The sequence below is a fragment of the Vigna umbellata genome, chromosome 1 (assembly GCF_029865625.1).
Source record: "Vigna umbellata cultivar VRB3 chromosome 1, Vumbellata_1.0, whole genome shotgun sequence".
Taxonomy (NCBI): domain Eukaryota; kingdom Viridiplantae; phylum Streptophyta; class Magnoliopsida; order Fabales; family Fabaceae; genus Vigna; species Vigna umbellata.
The window spans coordinates 62179733-62202660 of record NC_142165.1 but is presented as its reverse complement, the minus strand read 5'-3'; the positions used below and the strand labels follow the sequence as shown (position 1 = coordinate 62202660).

General features: G+C 31.8%; 2 protein-coding genes and 1 pseudogene across 3 annotated transcripts; all 3 read right to left on the bottom strand.

Moving 5' to 3' along the window:
- Positions 1-299: 299 nt before the first annotated feature.
- CYP77A5P (cytochrome P450, family 77, subfamily A, polypeptide 5) lies at positions 300-4273 on the bottom strand. 2 transcript variants are annotated; one of them, XM_047294641.2, is made up of 7 exons: positions 3567-4271; positions 2496-2606; positions 2167-2383; positions 1686-2019; positions 1403-1464; positions 1226-1298; positions 300-669 (listed from the first exon to the last, which is right to left on the bottom strand). In XM_047294641.2, coding segments are annotated over exons 1-7 (1329 nt in total). In that variant the 5' UTR covers positions 4098-4271; the 3' UTR covers positions 300-668. The 2 variants fall into 2 exon arrangements, with proteins under 2 accessions (XP_047150597.1, XP_047150598.1); XM_047294642.2 differs by lacking the exon at positions 300-669 and having other exon boundaries at positions 1225-1298; positions 3567-4273.
- A 13946-nt stretch (positions 4274-18219) lies between these two features.
- On the bottom strand, positions 18220-19228 carry LOC148205992 (uncharacterized; annotated as a pseudogene).
- Positions 19229-19603: 375 nt separating this feature from the next.
- Positions 19604-22287, bottom strand: LOC148205991 (uncharacterized). The gene is made up of 5 exons (XM_088106007.1): positions 21703-22287; positions 21386-21611; positions 20862-21309; positions 20391-20748; positions 19604-20308 (listed from the first exon to the last, which is right to left on the bottom strand). The coding sequence occupies exons 1-5, from the start codon at positions 22285-22287 to the stop codon at positions 19604-19606; spliced, it is 2322 nt and encodes a 773-aa protein (XP_087962133.1).
- Positions 22288-22928: the final 641 nt, after the last annotated feature.

The window sequence follows — 22928 nt, the reverse complement described above, 5'->3', positions numbered from 1 at the left end:
TATTTTCTTTGCTGCATGTAAGAAAATCCCCTTGAGCCTTGTGTACTTTACGAGTAAATATGTAAGATAGTGGAAAATCGTTAGACACAAAGCAAAATGTTAATGTTGGTTGTCAAGAATTTAACCTGATAGGACATAAATTTGGAATGATAAACAACGAATGAGTGAAATAATTCGATTGAATCTAAGTCTACTTTTAGAACCTTGCACATTTTATCTCCCACCTATTTTCTTGATTTTGGAGATAGAATAACTTGATTAGGTGAAACAAAAAAACAGTCTAAAAATCACAGTTTAAATTATTGAAACCAACAGCGCAAAATTTAAGTCTAATTTCTAAAATTTGCTGTATTTCCATACCCATATCATATTATCATAATGTGCGATTCCTAGCTCTTATCTGGTGCAAGACCTTTCGAGAATAAGGTGAGGAATCGATTACATAGTTGTCGTGGATAGGTACTAGCTACTCATTCCGCACAAGAAATCTTCATGAATGGTTGTTATTGTAATATTTAACGCTAAGTTGTAACAGTTGCACATCTTATTTTTCATGCACAAGCCCATCAGTGGTCATTCTTCATTTCTTACTCAATTTTCTAACCTTCTAACCAACTTGTCCATTTATGCTTTTCCAGATTCTTGTGTTGGCATAAGCATCTCTATCGTCTGCGCATAATTTAATCAAGATGTCAATAATGAAGGTAGCATATACAGAAAGGCATTACATGCACATAGGTACTATTAAGACTCCACCCTTCACGTTCAAAAGAACAAATTTGATTCATCCTATTGTCCAAAATAAAAACATTTGAATAAACAACATTTTCTTCATTCTGGCAAGAAGAATTGAGATTAAAGGTGAACTTTTTGCTTTGAAATTCTGAAAGCTAGTGCAGCCACAAGTAGGTTCTATGTCTCTAGCATGCCTTGTCATGCAAGAACACTTTCGTGTTGTCAGGTGGACTAGCAGATTCCCACTCCACAAATTCAATTGAATTTGAAGAATATGACGAACAAAGATCAAACTCTAGACCATTAAGGCATAGACCCTTAAAGTATTTCGTTATTAGGTGAAGGGTTGAAAGATTGGCTTCTTATCTTCAGTAAGTATTTTGCTTTCCAACAGAACATAAGACTTGAACACTTTGCTTTAAGATGTAAATCATTCTTATCCTATGAATCTTACACCAGAGTCATATTGTGCCAGAAAATCACAACTTACTATGCAATGTTGTCCCAGTGAAGGAATCCACCATGTCCCCTAGCGTTTGAGAACTTGTAAGTGGCACCTGAAACTGTTCAAGAGAAATACTACAAACATATCATACTGCAAACATATCATTCAAACCAATATGTACAAGAAAACTTCAAATTTATTTGAAAATTAGGCAGACTGCACCTTCATAACCTTCAAGAACTGGATCATCTGATAGCAGAAGTGGTGTATCTAAGTCAATGAACCTACAAAAGAGTTTTGAATATTTAAATGAATCAATAAAATAGTGTAGGTGGACAAAACCGAATGAAAAATAATATGAACCTAAGTTCGGATAAACTTCTCCAAAATACTTTGTAAGAGAAGAGAAATGAATTAAGATTCTCTCACACGTGAAATTCTCTAAAAGCTGATGTATACAAAATTTATATAGAAGTTTAAGAATTAAAAACTGGCTTATACATACTTAAAGCATCCAAGGCCAGCAGCAAGTTGGCCAGCAAAACCCATAGCAAGTCTAGTCTCAACCATACCACCAATCATCAAATCTAATCCTGCTGCTTTTGCCTTTTCAATAATTTCAAGGGCCCCCATAACCCCAACTTTGGCAAGCTTAATGTTAATCACATCTAAAACATTCCCTTCCACAATTTTGTAAATATCAACTATACTTCTGCAACTCTCATCAGCTGCAACAGATACACCATATCTCTCTCTTGCTATACTACTCACATACCGAAGACCATCCCAATCATCTCTGTGAACTGGTTGCTCAAATAGAATAGGAGTCAACCCCATATCTGCAATACAAAAAATAAATCTAAGTTCAATGCCAAATTGCCTAAAATATTCATACAAAGTTTCATCAGTATTAGTGGATGTGTGCTAGCATGTTCTCAAAAGATATTTGGATGGAGAAAAACTTTAACTATGTCTTAGTTTTTAACCGTGTAATTTCTCAAGAACTTCCACTGCTTCCTCAGAATTATACCCTTCATTAGCATCAAGAATAAACTGACACTCGGGGTGGGCAACACGTATAGCTTGCAGCACTTCTATATCTGCATTGAGATTCTTTCCCACCTTCAGCTTTAAAGTCTTAAACCCTTCTTTATAGTACTTAGAAGCCAATTCAGCTGCTTCAGCTGGAGAAACAATTGGGATCTGCAAATATAAGCTGGATTAGATTTCCTTCTATAAGATAGTTCTTTTCTCAGATTTTTTAATACCTATTTTTATGATAAGCATTTTGTTTGAGATTGAAAAAGAACTTAACTGTTATGTCGGTGGTTATGGTATTAGAAGCCCCACCAAAAAGCCTCCACAATGGCACACGAATACTATTTGCAGCAGCATCAATTATTGCCATCTCCACCCCAGCCCTAACCTTCAATCACAGTGGGGAACCCCATGAGAATGCAAAATGTTTTACTAACACATTGATTAAGAAAGTGAGCTTTGATTTTCCATGAAAACGTAACTACTAATCTCTTAAAATAAAATAAAATTAAAGATGGGGAAAAGATGTTAAGTCCTATATCTGTCATGTAAGGAAAGATCTTAATGGCAGATCTGATGATGTACAAGAATCCATGCATGCATGTAATGCAAGTCTACGTACACAACACCTCACTTATTTATGACTGCCGTTACTCATCCTTGGAAATGAACCCAAATCAACATGTGACACATTTTAATACTCATTCTTGAAAGTCTCATGTATGCATATACTGGTTGACTGTAATTACACCGAGACTCACACTCTGCTAAATCAAGCATGCCGAACAAGATTCTCAGTAATAGAAAGATCTAACATCTGGACTCTACTCTTTTTCCACTTTCCTCTCTTCACAGCAAGATTATCTTCCTTTCATGGTAAATATAAAAAGAAAATGCATTATTCTGATGAGAGTACGATCGATTCAAAGAGGGGACTAAGAAAAGACTTTTTCTTTCTCTTGAATACTCTACAAAAGAAATAAGCAAAGAAGGATGCAGCAAAATAGTTTCTTAAAATCAAGGAAAGAAAAGAAATAGACCAGTGGTCCAAAATAAAAGTCATACAAGGCAAAGTTCAGGCAAGTAAAGATTACAAAATACAATCCCAATACGAATATTCAAATTTTCTCAAAATATGCTACTCTTCTTTCATGTCCTCAGTGATCAAGTAGAAAACTGAAACTGTTACTCAAAATTCAAGGAATTTTCCTAAAAAAGGTTCAAAGAGACCATTTCAAAAGCACAAAAAGTGATACAGTAAGTGATGAAACGAATAGAGAGGATTAGAATGATTAACAACAACAGCAGAAGCACTAGAGAAACTTGAATAGTGGTTATTCTGACTCACTGAAGCAAATTGATGCCCAGGAAGAATACCAGCAATCTCTCCCAGCATGGAACCCAAAGTTAGTGCAGGGCATCTCCTCAAGAAGGCACATGCCTCAGAAGCCTTGGCCATGGCGATGGTTTGGTCCTCTGCAGTAACAAAAGGCAAAATCGGTGCCTCGCCCCACCCCACAGCACCATTGCTCAACTCAACTCTTATGGCCACGTTCTCCACCTTGTCCAGTCTAGAGGTAGCAATGGTAAAAGGAGCAATTAAGGGCACATTCAGTTGCCTATTCTCTGCTCTATGCACATCAACAGTGAATGTTTCCAACAAATTTCTGAATCCAAAGGTGATGGGGGCTGCTGTAGGTGTAGCAGAAGCCATGATCTTGGCAGAAGGACCAGAATTTTTGGCAAAGCACTTGATGAGTGTGGAGGAATTGGAGTTCTTTGGGTTGTGGGACAGTGACTTCATCAAAGTTGAGTCCATTGGGTGTTGTATTATGCAACTTAGTGTTTGAGACATGTTGGATCTTACGATTGGCAGCATATGATTAGGTTGTGAAAAAACTCTCTTTTCGCAGCAACTTGTAATTCTATGATCCTCTGCTATCTTGGGAATTTCAATATTTAATTCTAACCAAGCTCATTTTTGCCTCCTCCCGTGTTCTTCTTGTTGTTTTCTTCCTTCCATCACTTCAACTTTATGCTCATTTTTTTTAAAGTTGTCTTTTTAATAATTCGTGCTTTGAACTATTAAAATAGTACCACGTTAAGTTCTATCTAACTAAAATAATGGCGAAATAGAACTACTATAGAAATTCACTTCTGAGCGTGAATCCTTTAGGTTCGACCGTACTATTGAAACTCTTTAGTAGGACTTTTTCAACAAATTCACATTTATTAAGAAAACTAATTAATTTTAGGTTTAAATTTTTTGTTAAATTTTTTTCTCTATAGTCTTCATCTTTATTAAAAAGAATTAATATGATTTCGTATATGTTAAATTAGCATTATTTAGAATGTGACAATGTGGCAATACAAATATGCTATAGTATAAATAAAATGTGTTATCTTGGATAATATCAACTACTTTGGTGTTACATAGTCACTTATACTGTTGTCGTTCTTTAAAAATAATGTCAACATAATTTTAATAGCAAAAAACTACACTGTTCCAAACAAGCTTAGATTGAATAGATTTTGATAGAACAAAACTTATAAGGAAACAAACAAAAATATATGTGTGTGTTTAATGAGTTTAAACGTGTGTTCAATGAGTTTAAACCAATACAATGCAACAAATAATAAGTTAATGCTTTAAAAAAAGAAATAAACATATGAAAAAGTAAGGCTTAGACGAACTCTATTGAAAGCACTGGGTAGACAAATGGAAGGCTAGATTAGATGACCAAACCATCGACGACTTAAGTTCTACACAAACGCCAAATTACTTGGGTTAAATTGAACGTGTTAGATGACACAAGACAACAAGTTAAAATATAAGGATCAAACGACTCAAAGAGTAAGAGCAAAATACAGTGTCAGATGACTGTGTTAACTAGATGGGTCAACTTCCTAAAGTAGTAAAGCATTGGATTTCTACAAAGGGATAGACAAGTCAAAGCAAGGAAGCATACAAGAAAAAAAAAGAAGCATTAGATGAGTCATAAGCACTATAACTAGTCAACATAAATATTAGACGAGTCAGTGCAAAATACACAAAGGACACTAGACAAGTATTTATCATACGAGTCAAAGTCAATTCATGAAGCATAACACTGAAACACTTATTATACGAGTACTTTCATCAGACAACCTAATTAGGAAGAATGATTAAACGAGTCAAAGGTCAAGACAGTTAACAAGTATCAAATTATTCAAACACATAAAGATTAGAAAGGTGCGAAAAAAATATACAATCACAAGGTGGTCATGATTAATTGCAAATTTATCAAACAAACCTAAATGTTGATATTGATGGTCAAGATGATCAGTCAACCAGGAAGATATCACACGAGCAAGGTTGTGCAACAAGGCTCAATGTAATACGAAGATATTTTGATTGAAGACATGAATATGGAAACAAAGATTAAAAATATTAGTAAAGTTATATTTGAAGGATATCCACAATGTTGATCATATATCAAATTATCCAAATAAGGAAGTATTTTAAATTCCTCTCGAATTGATTATTCTAAATATTGTCATATGAGTATCAACCAATCACAAGACACAAAAAAGGACTTTGCATATTGAAGACTGCAAGAGAATCTTAAGCTGATTAAAGCCTCAACATTACAATGTTTGAAATTCAAATTGTTAAAAGGTTGAAAAGGAAAGAACTGATAATTCACCGGGAATAATACAATCTAATTGATTACCAAGAACTTCTAAAGTGAAGAATAGTTGAAGATATATGAAGATATGAAGATATTTTGCATCAACAATCAATAGATACAAGTGTAGTTATATATATCAAGACTCCAATGAAGAAGAAATACGAGACAAGAGAAAAAAGAAGTACTGAAACATTATCAAATCTATTCTTGAAGAGAAAAAATATAAGATAAAGAGAGAATACTTTGTAACTATACATTGTCATATCCATCTTGTTATAAAGTGATATTGTATTGAGTGTTATTGTGACTCTCCTATGTGAGAGATTATTTTTATTGTAATTGTGAGTTGTTGATCTTAGGGGGAGATAAAGATGTGATACCTAGAGAGGATAAACTTGTGCCTAGAGAGGATTGACTCATGATACCTAGAAAGGTTGACACTCGTTGTAACTTTGGGAAGTTGATACTCATTACTAGTCAAAGTTGTTGATTATTGAATTTCTTAAGCAGATGGCTTAAGAGGATGGATGTAGCCTTAAGTGGAGTTGAACAACTACAAATCCTTTTGTGCTTACTTCTCTTCCTTACTCTTTACGTTATTTGTATTTGATGTAATATGTTTGTGCGAAAAGATTTTCAAATGTCTACAAGCTCTATTCAATTTCCCCCTCCTTTCTAGATCCATTTTGCACCAATATAGATGACTTAAGAATAGATAAAAACAATTGTAGGATAAAAATTATAATTTAAAAACAAATATTGATGCATTAGAAGTTATTTATGAAAATTATAAAGACTATTGATGGTAAGGATTATGAGAAATATTTGATAAAAATTGAGTATGTTATGTGAACTCTGGTAAAATTTATTCTAGAGAGATCAAATCTAGATGCACTCTTAAACTCAAAAGTCTATTATAGGTAAAGTTGGATTGGTTTTACATATCAAAATAAAAAAAATCTTAAAAAAAATCAATTTTAGAAAACAATTTTCATCTTCATCTGGAACTTATTTCTTTTGTTTGAAACGGGAGCATGCATCAAAGACATGTTATATTAAAAATTAGGTTTAAACTTGATAGAGCGGCCGCAGCGGAATGGTTAGCGTGGAATAACAAACCAAGAGGGTTTTTAATACGAACGTGTGCCTTTTAATTTCTACTCAATTAAACTTACCAAGCAAATAAAAGTAAAAAATAAAGAGAATAAGGTAGAGAGAAATTTGCACAAATAATTTTATCCTGATTCGGATCTTACCAATCCTACATCCAGTCGCTTATCTCAAAACAAGATAAACAGTTCATTACTCACAAAACAATTATAAATTACAATCAAAAGAAACACTTTGTAAAAGTTTATAAACCATCTTTCTTGTTACCCCCAAGAGATGAAAGTCACTTCCCCTGTAATCCACAAGGGGTGAACATCTCCTCTGAATCTTCACAAAGGATGAACACCTCCTCCGAATGCTTCACGAAGTATGATAAGCTTTTAGCTCAGCAACAACAATAGCACTCAATCACACTCCCTGTAAAAGCTCTCGCTCTATGCCAACACGCCAAGTTCTCAAAGCCACAGCACAAGGGTTCAACAAACCCTAGAACACTGATAATCGATTATTATAAATTGATAATCAATTATCTTGAGTATAAAATGAGGTTTTCTAGTTCAAAATAAATTTTAACGCAACCTAAGACAAACAATACATAGAATCAAATATAAACCACATCTTATACATAAATCTACTAAATTATAAAAGCTTTAATATAAAAACAAGTCTTCATGAAGATCTTCCTGCAATAAGAACACTTGAGACTTGACTTTGAGACATCATCAAAATTTTTGCTCTTTAGCTTTATGCTAACAATCTCCCCCTTTTTTATGATGATCAAAAATATTTTAATTTAAAGCTTTTTGTAACATGTAGTGATCTGTAACTCATACATAACTTAAAGAAGAGGGATTAGTAGACAAAAGATAAATATAATTAAGCCTTTAAACATATTTCTCCCCCTTTTTGATCATTATTAAAAAGGCGTTATGTATGATATACAAAAATTTCTCCCCCAAGAACTCCACTTGAATATAAGTCATAAACAAATAAATAACAATTATCATAATTTTTATTAAAGGGAAACAGGAGGCATAATTCAAAACATAGAAAGAGAAGTAGTTAAAAAAATTATCAAAATTTTCTTTTCATGTTAAAAACTCCCCCTTAATTTGACAAACCGACAAACCATACTTTACCAAGTTTTGGTGCACACCCAAAAACTTCTTCCTTAATTTTGAAATAACCTGCAAAATAGAAAAAATAATATTTTGGTACCCAAAATACTTATTTGGATCCTTTAAAGTTAGAGACAAATTATTATATAATTGGAATCCATGCATATATTCCATTTGCAACACCATAATGTTTTATTCTACATTTATTTGATGTATGACCATTTTTCATGCAATAAAAACAAGTAACATAATTTTGGTTCCTATAATTTCTACTTTTATAACTATAATCATAATAATTTTGATTATATTTTGGAACATACTTGATTTTATTTTTATAATTATAATCATTATAATTATATTTAGGAACATTTTCAATTTTGTTACCATAATCATAATCATAATAATTATAATTATATTTATTTAGGAGCATTTTTAACAACCATTTTAACATTTGAATTATTTTTACTACTTTCAGCATAAGTTGTTTCTTGTAATTTATTCCTATTTATGCAAGATATACATTCATCAGTACTAACAAATTTTCCTTTTTCATAAAATTAAATTTTATTTTTCAAATTTTTATTCTCATCAAGAATATTTTCAAAGTCTAATTTTAAAGGTTTAATAGGTTCCTATATTTGCGGGTTCGTTTCAATTGGGTCCTCCAATGTTGGAAGTGATCAATTGGGTCCCTAACTTGGTCAATTTGATTCAATAATAGCCTTTCCGTTAAATACAGTTAACGACGTTAACTTTTTTAATATATGGCAAGCTGAGTCATCCTCGGGACACTGTTTGAACTGTACAGGTGGATTTTTAACATTTTTAAAGTATTGACAAATAAAATAAAAAGCAGAATAATGAATAAATGAACGAGTGAGGTGAAATCTGTGAAATTGGCGAAATTAGGGTCGTCCTTGTATTTGAAGGTGAAATCCATAAATTAAAAGGGTTTGCAAAGAGATACCGAAAGGGTGGAAGAGTCGACAGAGGTGGTCGGTGGAGAGGTGAGGGTCTAAGTTGAAGACCACGAGGATGCCTTGGTTGTGGGCATCGGGGATGGAGGAGGAGGAGGAGGAGGGGAGCACGTAGTGTGCGGAGATGGGACGGGAGGAGAGGAGGCCAGGGGAGGCGGGGGCGACCTGAGGGAAGTGGTGGTGCATGTAGCAGATGGCGGCGAAGGCGGAATCTACATGGCGGAGGTCCTAGAAGTGGACGATGAGGATTCCGTGGCGGAGGGCTTCCGTTTGGAGCGCTCTGACGTTGCCGAAGGCCTGGAGTTCGGCGCGGAGGGCGGAGTCGGAGGTGAAGGGGAGAGGCGTGAGGAGGAGGGAGCAGACAATGATTCCTTCCAACCGGTCCAGCCGGACAATGATTTCGGTTTCTCCCATTAGACCAACACTCAACTGAACCACTCTCTTTTCCTCCTTTCCCTCTGATTCTTCACTTGTGTTATGTCTTTGTTTCTGTGACAGACACAGATGTTTTCTTTGTTGTTTTTGTGTTGTGTCGGAGCGAGGTCTCTGAAACAGGTTAGAAAAGAAAACCAGAGAGAGAATGGAGAAGGAAGAAAGAAGGACAGAGACAGGAGCGAGTCATTCAGTAACTAACTTACTCACTCATTCATTTATTTATTATTATGCTTTTATTTTATTTGTCAATAATTTAAAAATATTAAAAATCCACTTATACAGCTTAAACGGTGCTTTCAAGATGCCTTAACTTGCCACCTGTTAAAAAAAGTTAACGTTGTTAACTGCATTTAACGGAAAGACTATTATTGAATCAAATTGACCAAATTAGGGACCCAATTGATCACTTTCAAAATTGGAGGACTCAAATGAAACGAACGCGCAGATATAGAGACCTCCAAACCTATTAAACCTACATAGAAATACAAACCAAATTATACATATCTTAATAAATAGTCTTACCAACCTTGCATATATGTCCAATTAATGTTAGATGACTGGATGTAACTCTAGGTATAAAAAAGTGGTTTTAATTAAAGTATCATTTTAACTAAACTCAAATAATTATAAAGAAAAGTATACCAAAAAAAAATTTTCCTTTATCAGTATATTTTAGTGTAGATAAACAATGATTATAGGTGTTTAATTAATAATTAAACACGAGACGTCAAAGATTCTGGTCCAGCATCATTGATGAGCAATGACAATAACTTTTGATTATTTCTTTACCTCCACTCCACATACATATAAACAATCATCTATTATAACTTTTAATTTCACTGTGGTTGGTGGCTTTTGGCAATGCCAAAAGGGCACAGAGTGAAAAGGGTTTAACGTCCCTCAAGGATAACAACACCCCTTCTACCTAATGCATCTTTCCTTTTCTTTTTCAGAATATCGTGCAGAATTTATTAAACTAAAAAGGATTAAATTAAAGAAGTTAGATAACTTTCGTATTGGATAAAAAAAAGTATTATGTTGTTTTCCTGTCAATCTACTTTAATTAAATTTATAATAAAAATACCATAACAACGTAAATTCAATTGAAGGAATTGCTTTATGAAGATTTGTAGGGAAGATTTAATAATAATGAGATCAAAGATAAATATTCTCGTTATATTAATATCATCTCTTAATTAAAATTTTAAAATAATAAATTTATGCATCATATTTAACTCTTATCTCTATTCAATATAAATTTAAACTCGTAATTGTGTTTCTGATACAAATTACTCCATGATCTTTTAAAATCAAATTTATAAAGACTCAACAAAATCAAAGGTAATATGTTCATCTTTATATTTATTTAATTTTAAATTTAATGTTGTTATTTGTTTGAATTTAAATTTTATTCAATAAAAAATTTATAATATATAGAGCAAATTAACTTTATTTATATGATATATTATCGTGAAAGTGTAGATAAATTAAAAAAAAATCATATTTTATTGACTCATTGATATTAATTTAAAAATCACATTAAACATAATTTTTAGTTGGTTAAAAAAATATATAAACTTTTTTGTGTTTGTGTGCATTTTTTGTTGTGTTTGTGTGGATGTGTATATGTTTTTTTATGCATTTATTTTTGTATTTTTGTGTTTGTTTCTTAAGTCTATGTGTTAATGTTTGTGTTTATATTTGTATTTGTGTTATTATATTTTTGTTTGTATATGATTTTGTATTGTTAGAATATGCTTTCCATATACAACGATAATTAAAGCACAATCAAATATTAATCCTTATGAACAATTTCCCAATTCACAATGAAAATAGAAGGTGGAACCATACCTGAATTTGTCATCGAGAATAATTAAGGTGATGACATTAGCAATGGATATGTGATCTTTCAAATGTAGAGCATCTTAGATTCTTTTTTGGATTTTCTCTTCTAATGGGATGAAAAGAAAATATTAGGAATAATACCTTCTATCTCTACAAATGGTGACTATAACTCTTTTATGATACATTTAGAATTTTAATATTTCTAATTTGGTCCCCTACCAAATTCATATAGAATTAGTCTTTCATGACTGTCAAGAAATGACAATCTCGTCTAATAAATTGTCAAGATAAGACAAGATCGTCTAATAGAAACATTGATATTGGTTTTGAAGTTTAACTAAATAATATGAAATGAAGAAGTCTCTATATATGGAAAGCTAACCCCAAAACTAGAAAAACAGTTAGCAAACCAAATAGGTTAAAACATCTAGGTTAAGGAAACGAAAAACCTTAGGATAGAAAAACACTAAGTCAGAAAAACCCAAGATTAGAAAACAAATCTTAAGATAGAAAACAATCATCAGTCATTAAGGTAGAACATCCCAGAAACCCAAACTCTAAGCTAGACGAAATACAAGAACCCTAGATTAGGATAGAAGAACACAAAGCCATAAGTCAAGAAAGGGGAATAAAAATACAACTTCTTAGGAAATAGAGCAGAAAATAAAAGGGCTGAAAGAATAAGGTAAAACTCTAGGATGGAACTCTAGACAGAAAGAATGTAACCAAAAACTATAAATGATCATCTAGGAGAAAGGGATTAACCAACTAAGGCTCAAAACACCAACCAACGACAAACAACTGAAGACTCTAGAAAACAAGAAAACAACTTAGGATAATAATCAGAAAATAACCTAAGATGAAAACACAAGACTTAGAGCCTAAACCCCAAACAAACATAACCTAGAATCAGAATCCCCAAATATAGAAAAACATAGTAAAACACTTAGGTCTTAGGAAATAGAAAAACATCTAAGTAAAGACACCAAGACAAATGGCTAAACATTGTTATGCCTAGAGCGTCTAAGAGAGATTAAGTTAAAATGCTTAATGCTTATAATACCTAGAATAGGTATTTATCTTCTCTTGAAAACAAAATAGGTCGAGACAATGTCTATGACAAAACACATTAAAAGACTTAATTGTTAAAATATGAAAGAAAGTTAAAGCAAGTTAAACGTTATATGTTTAAAAAGAGACAAAAGATAAAGAAGTGTTTACTTGATTAAATAATGCCATGAGCTTAACAAAGTACATCATCTTAAGATGAAGTATATATCTATGCCTGGTATCTTTAAAGAAAAGAACCTAATTGTAAAATGCTACCTAACGATAGGAAATCAAAAGCACTTTATTTTTCTGAGCAAGCATTAAATGCTCAACGTTCAAAAACAACAAAAGTGATATTTGATTATACACCAAAATCAAATCAGAAGTAGGTAATAGGAAAGACATTCACAAAATGATCTCTTCCTAGAGAATAATGTCATAAAGCTTGTGAAGATACAAACCTCAAAGAAGGAAAACATTAAAAGACTCTCAAGCTAAAGTAATAACAAGATGCAACGAAACATAAGAAAACTAAGACAAAAGATAAAAACCTTAAAGATAAATAGATCTTCTATATATATGTATCTATCTTGTGCAGGACAATCATACGAACGCTCATCGTATAGATGCCAGAATGAACATTAAGTAAAAGATAAAGAGAAGCACTGACCAAACTATCAAAAGTTGTGCCAAAAGATAAGTCAAGATCACCTTTGATAAAAGCTCTGAAAAAGCACGTCTGCTTTGACAAGGACTCCATCATATGATTGACACCTACACAAATAGTCAAAAAGGAACAAATCTCAAGACAAGCTTTCTCAAACGATCATATTGTCAAATCCCAATACAATCATCGTCACAACGGCTATATCCTCAAGGTGTACAAATAAAAGACCAAAAGAAAGAAGAAGATGACGATGAAGAGAAGAGAAAATATGAAGATATGAAGATATCTCATCATCCATTGAGCGAGAAAATCTCTTTGAGCTATCAATGCTAAATAACTCCTATCAGAGAAAAGGAGAAAGAGAAGAGCCCAAGAAAAGAAGAACACTCTCAAGCTTCATTAGAATATGAAAGAAGAGAGAGTGACAGAATGAAACACATAAGAAAGTCTCTCAAAAGCTTTATTGTATTATTTACTTGTGTTTATCACATGAGAGAAAGACAAAGAAGAGAAAAGTAAAGCATCCCTCTAGTACTTCAATGTATTACATGCTTACTTATGTAAGGAGAGAAAATTAGAGAGATGAGAAAAACACCTGCGAGTGTTTAGACTGTTTTGTATTGTAATCAAATTCTCTCTGTGAGAGTCATGATCTGAATGACTTGTAAGCAATCTATGATTGAAATTTTGTGAGAGTCATCGTTTAGTACCAGAAGTGGTGTGAATACTCAACTGATTTAGGGTAACTAGAGGTTATTCGCTCATCAGAAATACTAGGAGTGATGAAGAATATTTCCACTTTACATAAGAAGACAAAACATTACAACAAACCACCAACTAATCATCATGGTTGGCACAAGATGAAACAGGTAAAGCACTTACCGTAAAGAAAAACAAGACTAAAAAATCTAATATTGATAATCAATTATAAAATAATGTTTAAGAAGAAAAAAACCTCATTTTTTTGATAGTAATATGTTCTTATTAAGTTAATTATAAAAGTATGTTTAAGAAAAAAAAAACTCAAAACAAATTTTAGTATTAGTATACCTTTATTAAATTAATTATAAATTTATGTTTAAGAATAAAATTCAATTAAATTATTACCAATGTTGGTTAATTTTTACTAGTATTAAAAATTATATTTAATGAATTAAAAAAATCAATAAATTATAATTTTGTTTAGGAAAAAGTAAATGATTAATTATTTGAATTTTTTTAAATCAATTTTTATTTTTATTTTCTTTTTTTATTTCTATGTGACTTCTCATTTAGGCATTGCTCACTTAAATGGATTTGAGGGAGAGTGATTGAGTGGATTTGAGAGGATTTAAAAATAACTTTTTTTGTTGTTTATTTGAGTGAATTTGGAGGTAAATGAGAGTGGATTTGGAAGTAAATTTTTTTAATATATCAAATACTACACTAATTCTCATAAACGTTGCTTCCAAATTCACTCTCACTTACCTTCAAATTCGCTCAAATAAACAACAACAAAATTTATCTTCAAATTCACTCAATCACTCTCCTCCAAATTCAAGTGAACAAATGGTTAGTGATTTCACTCCTTGTTTTTCGTTATTTTCTTCTATTATAGACTTCTTCTTTTCAGTGTTTTGACATATTCAAATTTTTTAATTTCATGTTGTTTGTGTATCAATCTTTTAATCTCATTTCTAGTTAGTATGTTACATGTGTTATTGTTGTTTTTATTCCATTTTATGAATTTGTCTTAGGATTATAAATGTGTTTTTTGTTCAATTTTTTTTTGGGTATTTCTCAATTTATGGATTTTAAGAGTTTTTCTACATATATTTTATCGAGGAATTAAAATATTTTCTTGAATTGAATTACAAAATTACTAATTAGGTTAGTTTTAACCTTTTATAAATAATAAAAATAAAAACTCTAATGAAATAAGTGATGAACACAAATTGAAATAGAAACCAGTATAAAAGTTAAATAAAATTGGTTATGACAAACTAATAAATAGTTTTGCATAAGAAAACTCAAAAGCTAGATTTTAAATAAAAAGTTTCACCGTTAAATTTCCTTTATATCCTAAACCTTTGAATTGTCTTTGCTAACGATCATTATTAATTAATTAATTTTTTCAAAAATATGGAGGCACGAAAATGTTTTTTTCTTTTTTAACATATTTATTATACAAATTTGGTTGCATTAAATTGGATGAGATTTATCTGACTTAAAATTAATGAATTTTGTTATGAACTAAACCTAATCCAATAACTTAAACCAATAAAAAAAATGTATGATTGATTGAGTTGGTTGGTTACACTCGTAGTTTCCACGTCCAAAATTGCCTCTCAATAAAATATGAATGCCAAATTTTACGGCTGAAAGATACTTGAAACCCTAAATTGACAATTGGACAGATTTGGGAAATTTTATTTTACTTGAAATTTGAAAGTGACCATGGGCTGTCATCATATGTGTAGGGAATCCAAGGCATGGTTGCTTCATCCTGCCCTATGAAATTTCATCTTTGTAGCTTTTTTATTCAATGGGTATAATAATTCTTTTCTAATTTATTGAAATGGCTAATTTTTTAAAAAGTTATATAAATAGAAATGCAGTGCTATTAAAAGCATCCCTCCAAAGCAAATTTGTGTTTTCAAAAAGTAATTTTGTATCTAATAAAAGTTGTACTTTGAATACAAGATTTTCATTTATCTTAAATCAAGTCGTTATTGAAGCATACGACTTTGTATTTTTATATTTTTTTACCCTGATTCTTTTTTATTGAAAATAAACATATTTTTTATCTTTAATATTTTTATTTTTTTAAAAAAAAAATTATACAAAAATTTAGAAAAAGAAAAAAATTATTTGAAAAGTAAAAAAGAGTAGAAAATTTAATTTTAATTTCATAATCAAAATATTAAAATATATCTCAAAATAAAAATATTTACATAAAAATGTTCAAGATTTAAAATGGTAATAATGAAAAATATTAAAAAAACATTTTAAAATAAAATGTATGTTTATATAAAAGTTTAAAACTTAAAAACCATCTTACTATAAATGAACAACTTTTATAAAACCAAAAGATTTAAAAAGAAAAATAAAAAGTGTTTTTTTTAAGAACGAATTTCTTAAAAAAAATCATGGTTTCAAAAACTGATTTATTTCCTTTTTATATATAGTCATCTTTGAAAAGTACTATTTGTTCAATTTGAAGTCGTGCTTTCAAAGTATAATTATCTTCTTTTTTATCTAAAATTGTGTTTGAAAATATGATTCTTTTAATTTTTAAAATCGTGTTTGTTTATTTATTGTATAATTTTTCAAAAATATACTCATTTCTGTATATTTGAAAAACAATTACACTCATGTAATTAAAAAAAAAAACTCATCTATATGCACATTTTCATTTTTAAAATATTGTAAAGAAAATATAAAAAAATGGCTATAAAGTATGTTTATATATCAAAAGATATGAAAGTAGTGATTAATGATATAAAATGGATATGCATTGTTATAATGTAGAAGTAGAAACCCAAGTAATGAGTGAGGAAACAAAAGCACTAAAATGAAAGTCCAAAAGCACTGTGTCTGGAATTGCAAACAAAAATAGTGAGTGGTCACTTCAATCATTTAAAACATCACATCAAATTCCAAATCTAATTTTATGTGGCGCAAAGTAAAGTTAGCAACCGAAGCCTTCGTCCTACATAATAAATCTTTCAATACATTAATATTTAATTTTCATTCACTGTTACTGTACTTTTCTTACTTTATCAACTACTAAAACTTATTTTCATCAACATTTTTAAAATAATAATTATAGAAATTACCAAACTTACAGTACATAATTATTTTTTATTAAAGGACGACATAAAATATTTTTTATTTTTAATAAATTAAAAATAAAAGAAAATTATAAATATATATATATATATATATATCCAGTTTCGTGTTTGCGAGTCAAATATTCTTGTAATTTCTGATATTTTTATACAATTTAAGTTAACCGTCATTTAAAAAGTCAAAATGAAGATATAATTAATTTATTTTAAAATAATTATTACTTAAAAAATAAAATTAGAAAAATAAATATAAAACAATCTCCTTCGTATTTAAGGGTGTGTTCTTTTGGGGGTATTTGAGGGAGATGATTTGAGGGAGATGATTTGAATGGATTTGAGTGGATTTGATGGTAATTTTTTTTGTTGTTTTTTTGAGTGGATTTGTGGTTAATTGAAATTGGATTTGGAAGTAAAGTTTGTGAGAATTAGTGTAGGATTTGATTGATGTGATAGATTTTAAAAATTGGTTTAATTGGTAGAAAATAAAGATGACCAAATTGCCCCTAGCTATAAAAGTATTATAAAATGTTATTTTGTAATGTTATATTTAATTGTAAAAATGTTTATAAAGAGAAAAAAATTATGAATAATTGTTAAAATTAATGTTTAAAAATTATAAAATTTATAATGTAGTAAAATGAATGTATTTTAAAATGTAGAATTAAATTGTAATATAATTTAGTACGAAGTGATATCAATTTATTTGTTACGCATGTGAGAATGATTAACATTAATCATACAACCATAATTAAGTAGCAAGTTATAATATCACACGATCTAAAAAAAAGTTGGAAGAATTCAACATACAAATATTGTTTTAATAGTTCATCATGACGTTGATTCAGCAAGGTATCGTTGTAACGCATTGAAACGATATTGTATTGGCATCCCTATTAGACGTCTTGTATGAGATGGATGCGAAGATAAAAAATCGAAGCACTGTCTGATTAAATCATGGTCTTCAATGTTCATAGTGCGTAACAAGTTTTCAATTTCTTCTGTAGTTGGATTAGATGATTGAATGGTAGCATTTACCAGGTTGATTCGACGCTCCGTGGCCTGTATATGTCGTTCAAGAACAGCAGACAGTCTTCTTGATAGATGAATTTGTTTTTACACTTCATCAATGATTCGAGAGTCCATCTAATTTGCAGATCAGAAAGTACATAATAAAAAAAACTACCAAAGCTGATGTTTAGGACAATAGCATTAATATATAATCTAATATTTCAAAGTCACATACAAAGAAATTTAAGAGTATTGAAGTCATGTAATACATAATCGGAAATATAATGAACTTAATCATCTAAATGGTGAAGAATCGAGTTCACATTTTGATTGAGGTGAGCAAATTGGTGGTTCATGTCTAGGGAAAGGTTTGCCAAGTTATCCTTAATACGTTGAACCCGCACCTGCATTTGTTCCATACCCTGCATTATGTTTCTCAAGTCTTGTACTCCTTCCCACATTTGAGTGATCATGTTAGCATTTGATAGAGGTGGAGGAGGCTGAACAGGGTTTTGATGAGGGTGTGGTTGGTCTTCTTCTTCATCATCATCCAGATCGTGTTGCCAAACACCGTTGACATATACAATTTTCATCCTCTTCAAAGAATTGATAGAAAAGTGATGTCGGGACCCTATTTGAGTGCTGGCATCGGCTGAGACGTCAACTCCACAATATTGCATGATCTGTGTGATAAGGACACCGTATGGGAGGGGTGTGTCACTGGCCTTGCATTTAAGCATATGCTGCATGATGTGATGAGGCCAATTGATTGCTATATTATTTTTAAGCGCCCATATCATAAAAATATCTTCGTGCAATAACCTAGCAAAATTCCCTGGTCGTGGAGTCAACATATGCACAATAATATAATGGAGAAGCCTATCATTGATATTCAAACAACCAACCGTTAAAACACCTTGACCACCCTGTAAATCTGGTATAACCATAGTAGCTAATGCCATGTCGCGGTCATATGGAAATTCGTCTGGGATATTTGAATAACAATTTCTGACCGTCGTACTTCAAGTTAGCTACATTCAACCAATCAACATGTTTGAATCTAATTTTTCTCTTGTTTACCTAAGTGAGCAAATATCCATTTCCAGATATCTTTAGATTTGAATAAAATACTTTGATTAAATCCGGATAGTAGGGTCCATGTAATGTCAGAAATTGGCTCAACCCTTGAAATAGAAGATGTTGTTGGAAAAATAACCCTGAACCGGTGAATGAATCAAAATTCATTATCTTGGGAGCAACTGCACTCCTTGTATAGAAATCAGCTGCATAGTTTTCCATTTGATTACTATGAGAGGAAAAACGCCGTTGATCTAATTGTTCCTCTACAGATGGTCTTACATGGGGTGCATCTTCTGCCTCAGTGATAGTTTCTTTTCCCTTACGGCTTCTTCTTGGCCCTTTTGTTGATGATGAGGCTATCTGACAATTTCTTCAACAAATCATTTTATTAAAACAACAACAAAGGATATCATAAGATATTACTTATATTTAATAATAACAACAAATAGGAACACATAAGAACAAATCATTACATCGTTACCATTAACAGAACTAAAAAATGACATCCAGCATAGAAATATAATAATTCATAATTAAATCACTGATACAGAATTTCATATAATACTAATACAAGTAAGTCAGATATGGAAATTCCTAACAATCACCGCCCGATATCATTTTACATAATTTATTCCACCGCTTATGTGGTGGCAGTCCCATCAACCTCTTCGTACATGTGGGGTTTCGACATAAGAAATCATAACATTGCTCTAGCAAATTTTCATCACTAATGTTCATAGCACTCAACATTTCATAAATGTCCGCCTCTGTATATGTGTAATTGGGGGTGCGACGAAGGATCTCGGTTTGGGAACGTAGTATTTGATTTCTGTCCTCCATTGTTGAGACTTGACGCACGACTGCATCAGAAATGACACCAAAATGTACATTTGATGAGCTTAAGACATTTGCGAAACCATCCAGACTAGTCGTCAACTTATCAAATTGAGAATCAATAGAATCGACCATAGGTGCCTTCCTTTTCGAGCCTCGTGAGGATGAAGTCCCACCAAATGGGACGGAAGGTACAGATTGAGTCTGTCCCGGACTATATTCATTGACAGATGAAGGAGGTGATGGTGGAGTTGGGTCTCTATACCTTGTCCATTGAGGCTGTTCTGGAATGTACTCAATATTTTGATTCAAATCAACACTGACATGAGGACCAACCCGCTGTCTTCGAGCTTGACGAGCGGTCCGAACACCACTCCCAGTAGCTCGATCAGCTGTCCATAACTCGACCATTAAATCGTAGTGTTTTATACTATTAACTCTCCACTTTGTCGTAGTTGGCCGCAACTGCAACAACAAACAAAATAAACACACTCCTTCATATTATGTATAATAAGGATCTACAAAATGTAAGTATTTTTATAAATACCTGAATCAGGTCAAGCCAGACTTCGTCCTCAGCATGAAATGTCATACTTACCGGATTCCACGCAAATCCACTCAATCCAGAAAACAAGTCATGTACCTCACGCCATTTATCTTTCAAGACTTTCTGATGATTTTTAACATTATTTTTTGTAACTGCGACATACCCAGCGCTATGAAGATGATCAACTATGTTACTATATGCTTGGGATGTCCAGCTTCCGTCAACCCTATTACCGATTCGTGATTCATCAATCATACTGTGTAGTAGACGTTCGTCCATGTCCTCTGTCCACTTCATGAACTCTCTAGTAGGAGCAGAGGACTGAATGACGACTGCCTTACCTCTATTCATTTTGTACCTAATGAGTCAAGAAATATGTAAGAAGTTAACATTAAACATCCTTAATATAATGTTGTTGTCATACACATAACAAAAAAATGAAAATATAATAGAATAAAATACAATAACTACGAGTTTTGGTAATCTCGCCACATATGATCGGCTATAGAATCCCTAATACTACTACCAATCCTATGGTCCTCTTCTCTAACTTGAGATGATGAAACATCATGTTGTTCCCTTTCATTCAACTCGTTATCAACTTCATCCAGTAATGAGTCATCGTGATCCACGCCCCGAAGGAAGTTGTGTAATATACAACAAGCTAGTATGATGTTTGTCATTGTCTCCAATCCATAGTGTGGTTCAGTGCCACTTGCAATGATAGGGAATCTTTTTTTCAACACACCAAAAGTTCTTTCAATTACATTTCTCAACGATGAATGGCGATGATTAAACAACTCCCGTGCATTTTGTGGTCCTCTGCGTGTATATTCTTTTAGGTGATATCTTACGCCTCTATATGGAGTCAAAATTGTGCTTTTCAACATGAATCCTGCATCACCGAGGTAGTATTTTCCTACAATTTTTGCACATACAAAGCTAATTAGTCACTACTAAATAAAATCTTGCACATCGATTATTTAGACACTAACCTTGGGGGATAACCAACGAATCATCTCGATCAAGAGCATTTTTTAAAATTCTTGAATCAGATGCAGTGTCTTCCCATCCAGCAAGAACGTATGTGAATTTCATGTCAAAATCACACGCCGCAAACACATTTTGTGTTGGCCAATCTTTTCTTCCTCGAAATCTCGGAGCTTCACACCTTGGAACCCTTACCCTAACATGAGTACCGTCTATGGCCCCTAAACAATCCTAAACATAAAAATATGAACTCATCATATGACTTACTATTTGTTATCATCCTTTGTTCAAATGACATGTACAAATATAATGATATCACTACCTTAAAGTACGGATAAAATCGATTGTTGTTCAACACATGTGGATGAACCTCATTTTCTGATGGTTGAATTAGAAATTCAGATTCAAAACTTAAGATAGCATCCAACACATTGTGAAAGTGTTTGCTAACCGTCGAACCTGATCGATGAAAGAAAAATGCGACACTACGATTCTTAACATTATGACCAATTATATGAAGAAATTCAGCAACTTGTTCCTCCACTGTCGACCAAATGGTGTCCTTAACTAACCCAGTTGATCTTAGTCTCTCACAAAGATTAATAAATGCCTCTGGACCCATCCTAATAATATCGTGGCACCGATTAGTATGCACAAGATATGACATTAATTGCTCCCTACGACGGTCTCTATCAGGTAGGTAATTGCTTACACTACTCAAATCACTGGAGTACATATTCAAGATACTCAATGCGTGTCCAACAATGCATAACATTGTTATTGCCGCCAATGAAGTGGTTATTTGTAAGTGTTGACGTATCATTGCGATAATCTTGAAGTCTACACCAACCACATCATCATCTACATCTTCCCAGTCCAAATATGATAAATCTATATATTCTTCCATCTATATTTACTTAAACAATTACACATACTACAATCAAAATCATGCATTACAATATTCATTAAACATAATTCATATATACATTAATACATTCAACTAATCATTATAAATAAACAACAATAAATACCATGACACAACGTCAACTTGTCATACATTTTTTTTAACTACATACATATACATAAAACAAATCATATCCAGGTTTGAAATATTTATACATTCATATACTAAATAACATTGAAATATAAATGACCATAATATATTTCATTCATACATTCAAACTTGTAAATGTACACATAACCACCACTGATTCAATCATTGACATATATATATATATATATATATATATATATATTACATCCAAATCATCTAAAACACTTACCTCTTGAAGACGTTCAACACGTATATGCACACTTCAATATGGTTTCAACAACAGATTTCCAGAAATGAGTGCCACAACCAATTTTTGCCAATATCCACAAACTTCACGCGTCCACCACGATCACAGTACGTCCAACCACAGTGAACACCTGCATCACAAACACACCGTTAGACCTCATTGTCTTTCACCCACCATGCACTTATGTCTGTCTCCCACCTCGCGCAATAACCAAATGCAAAGTCAACAGTCTTCCATGCATTGCAAC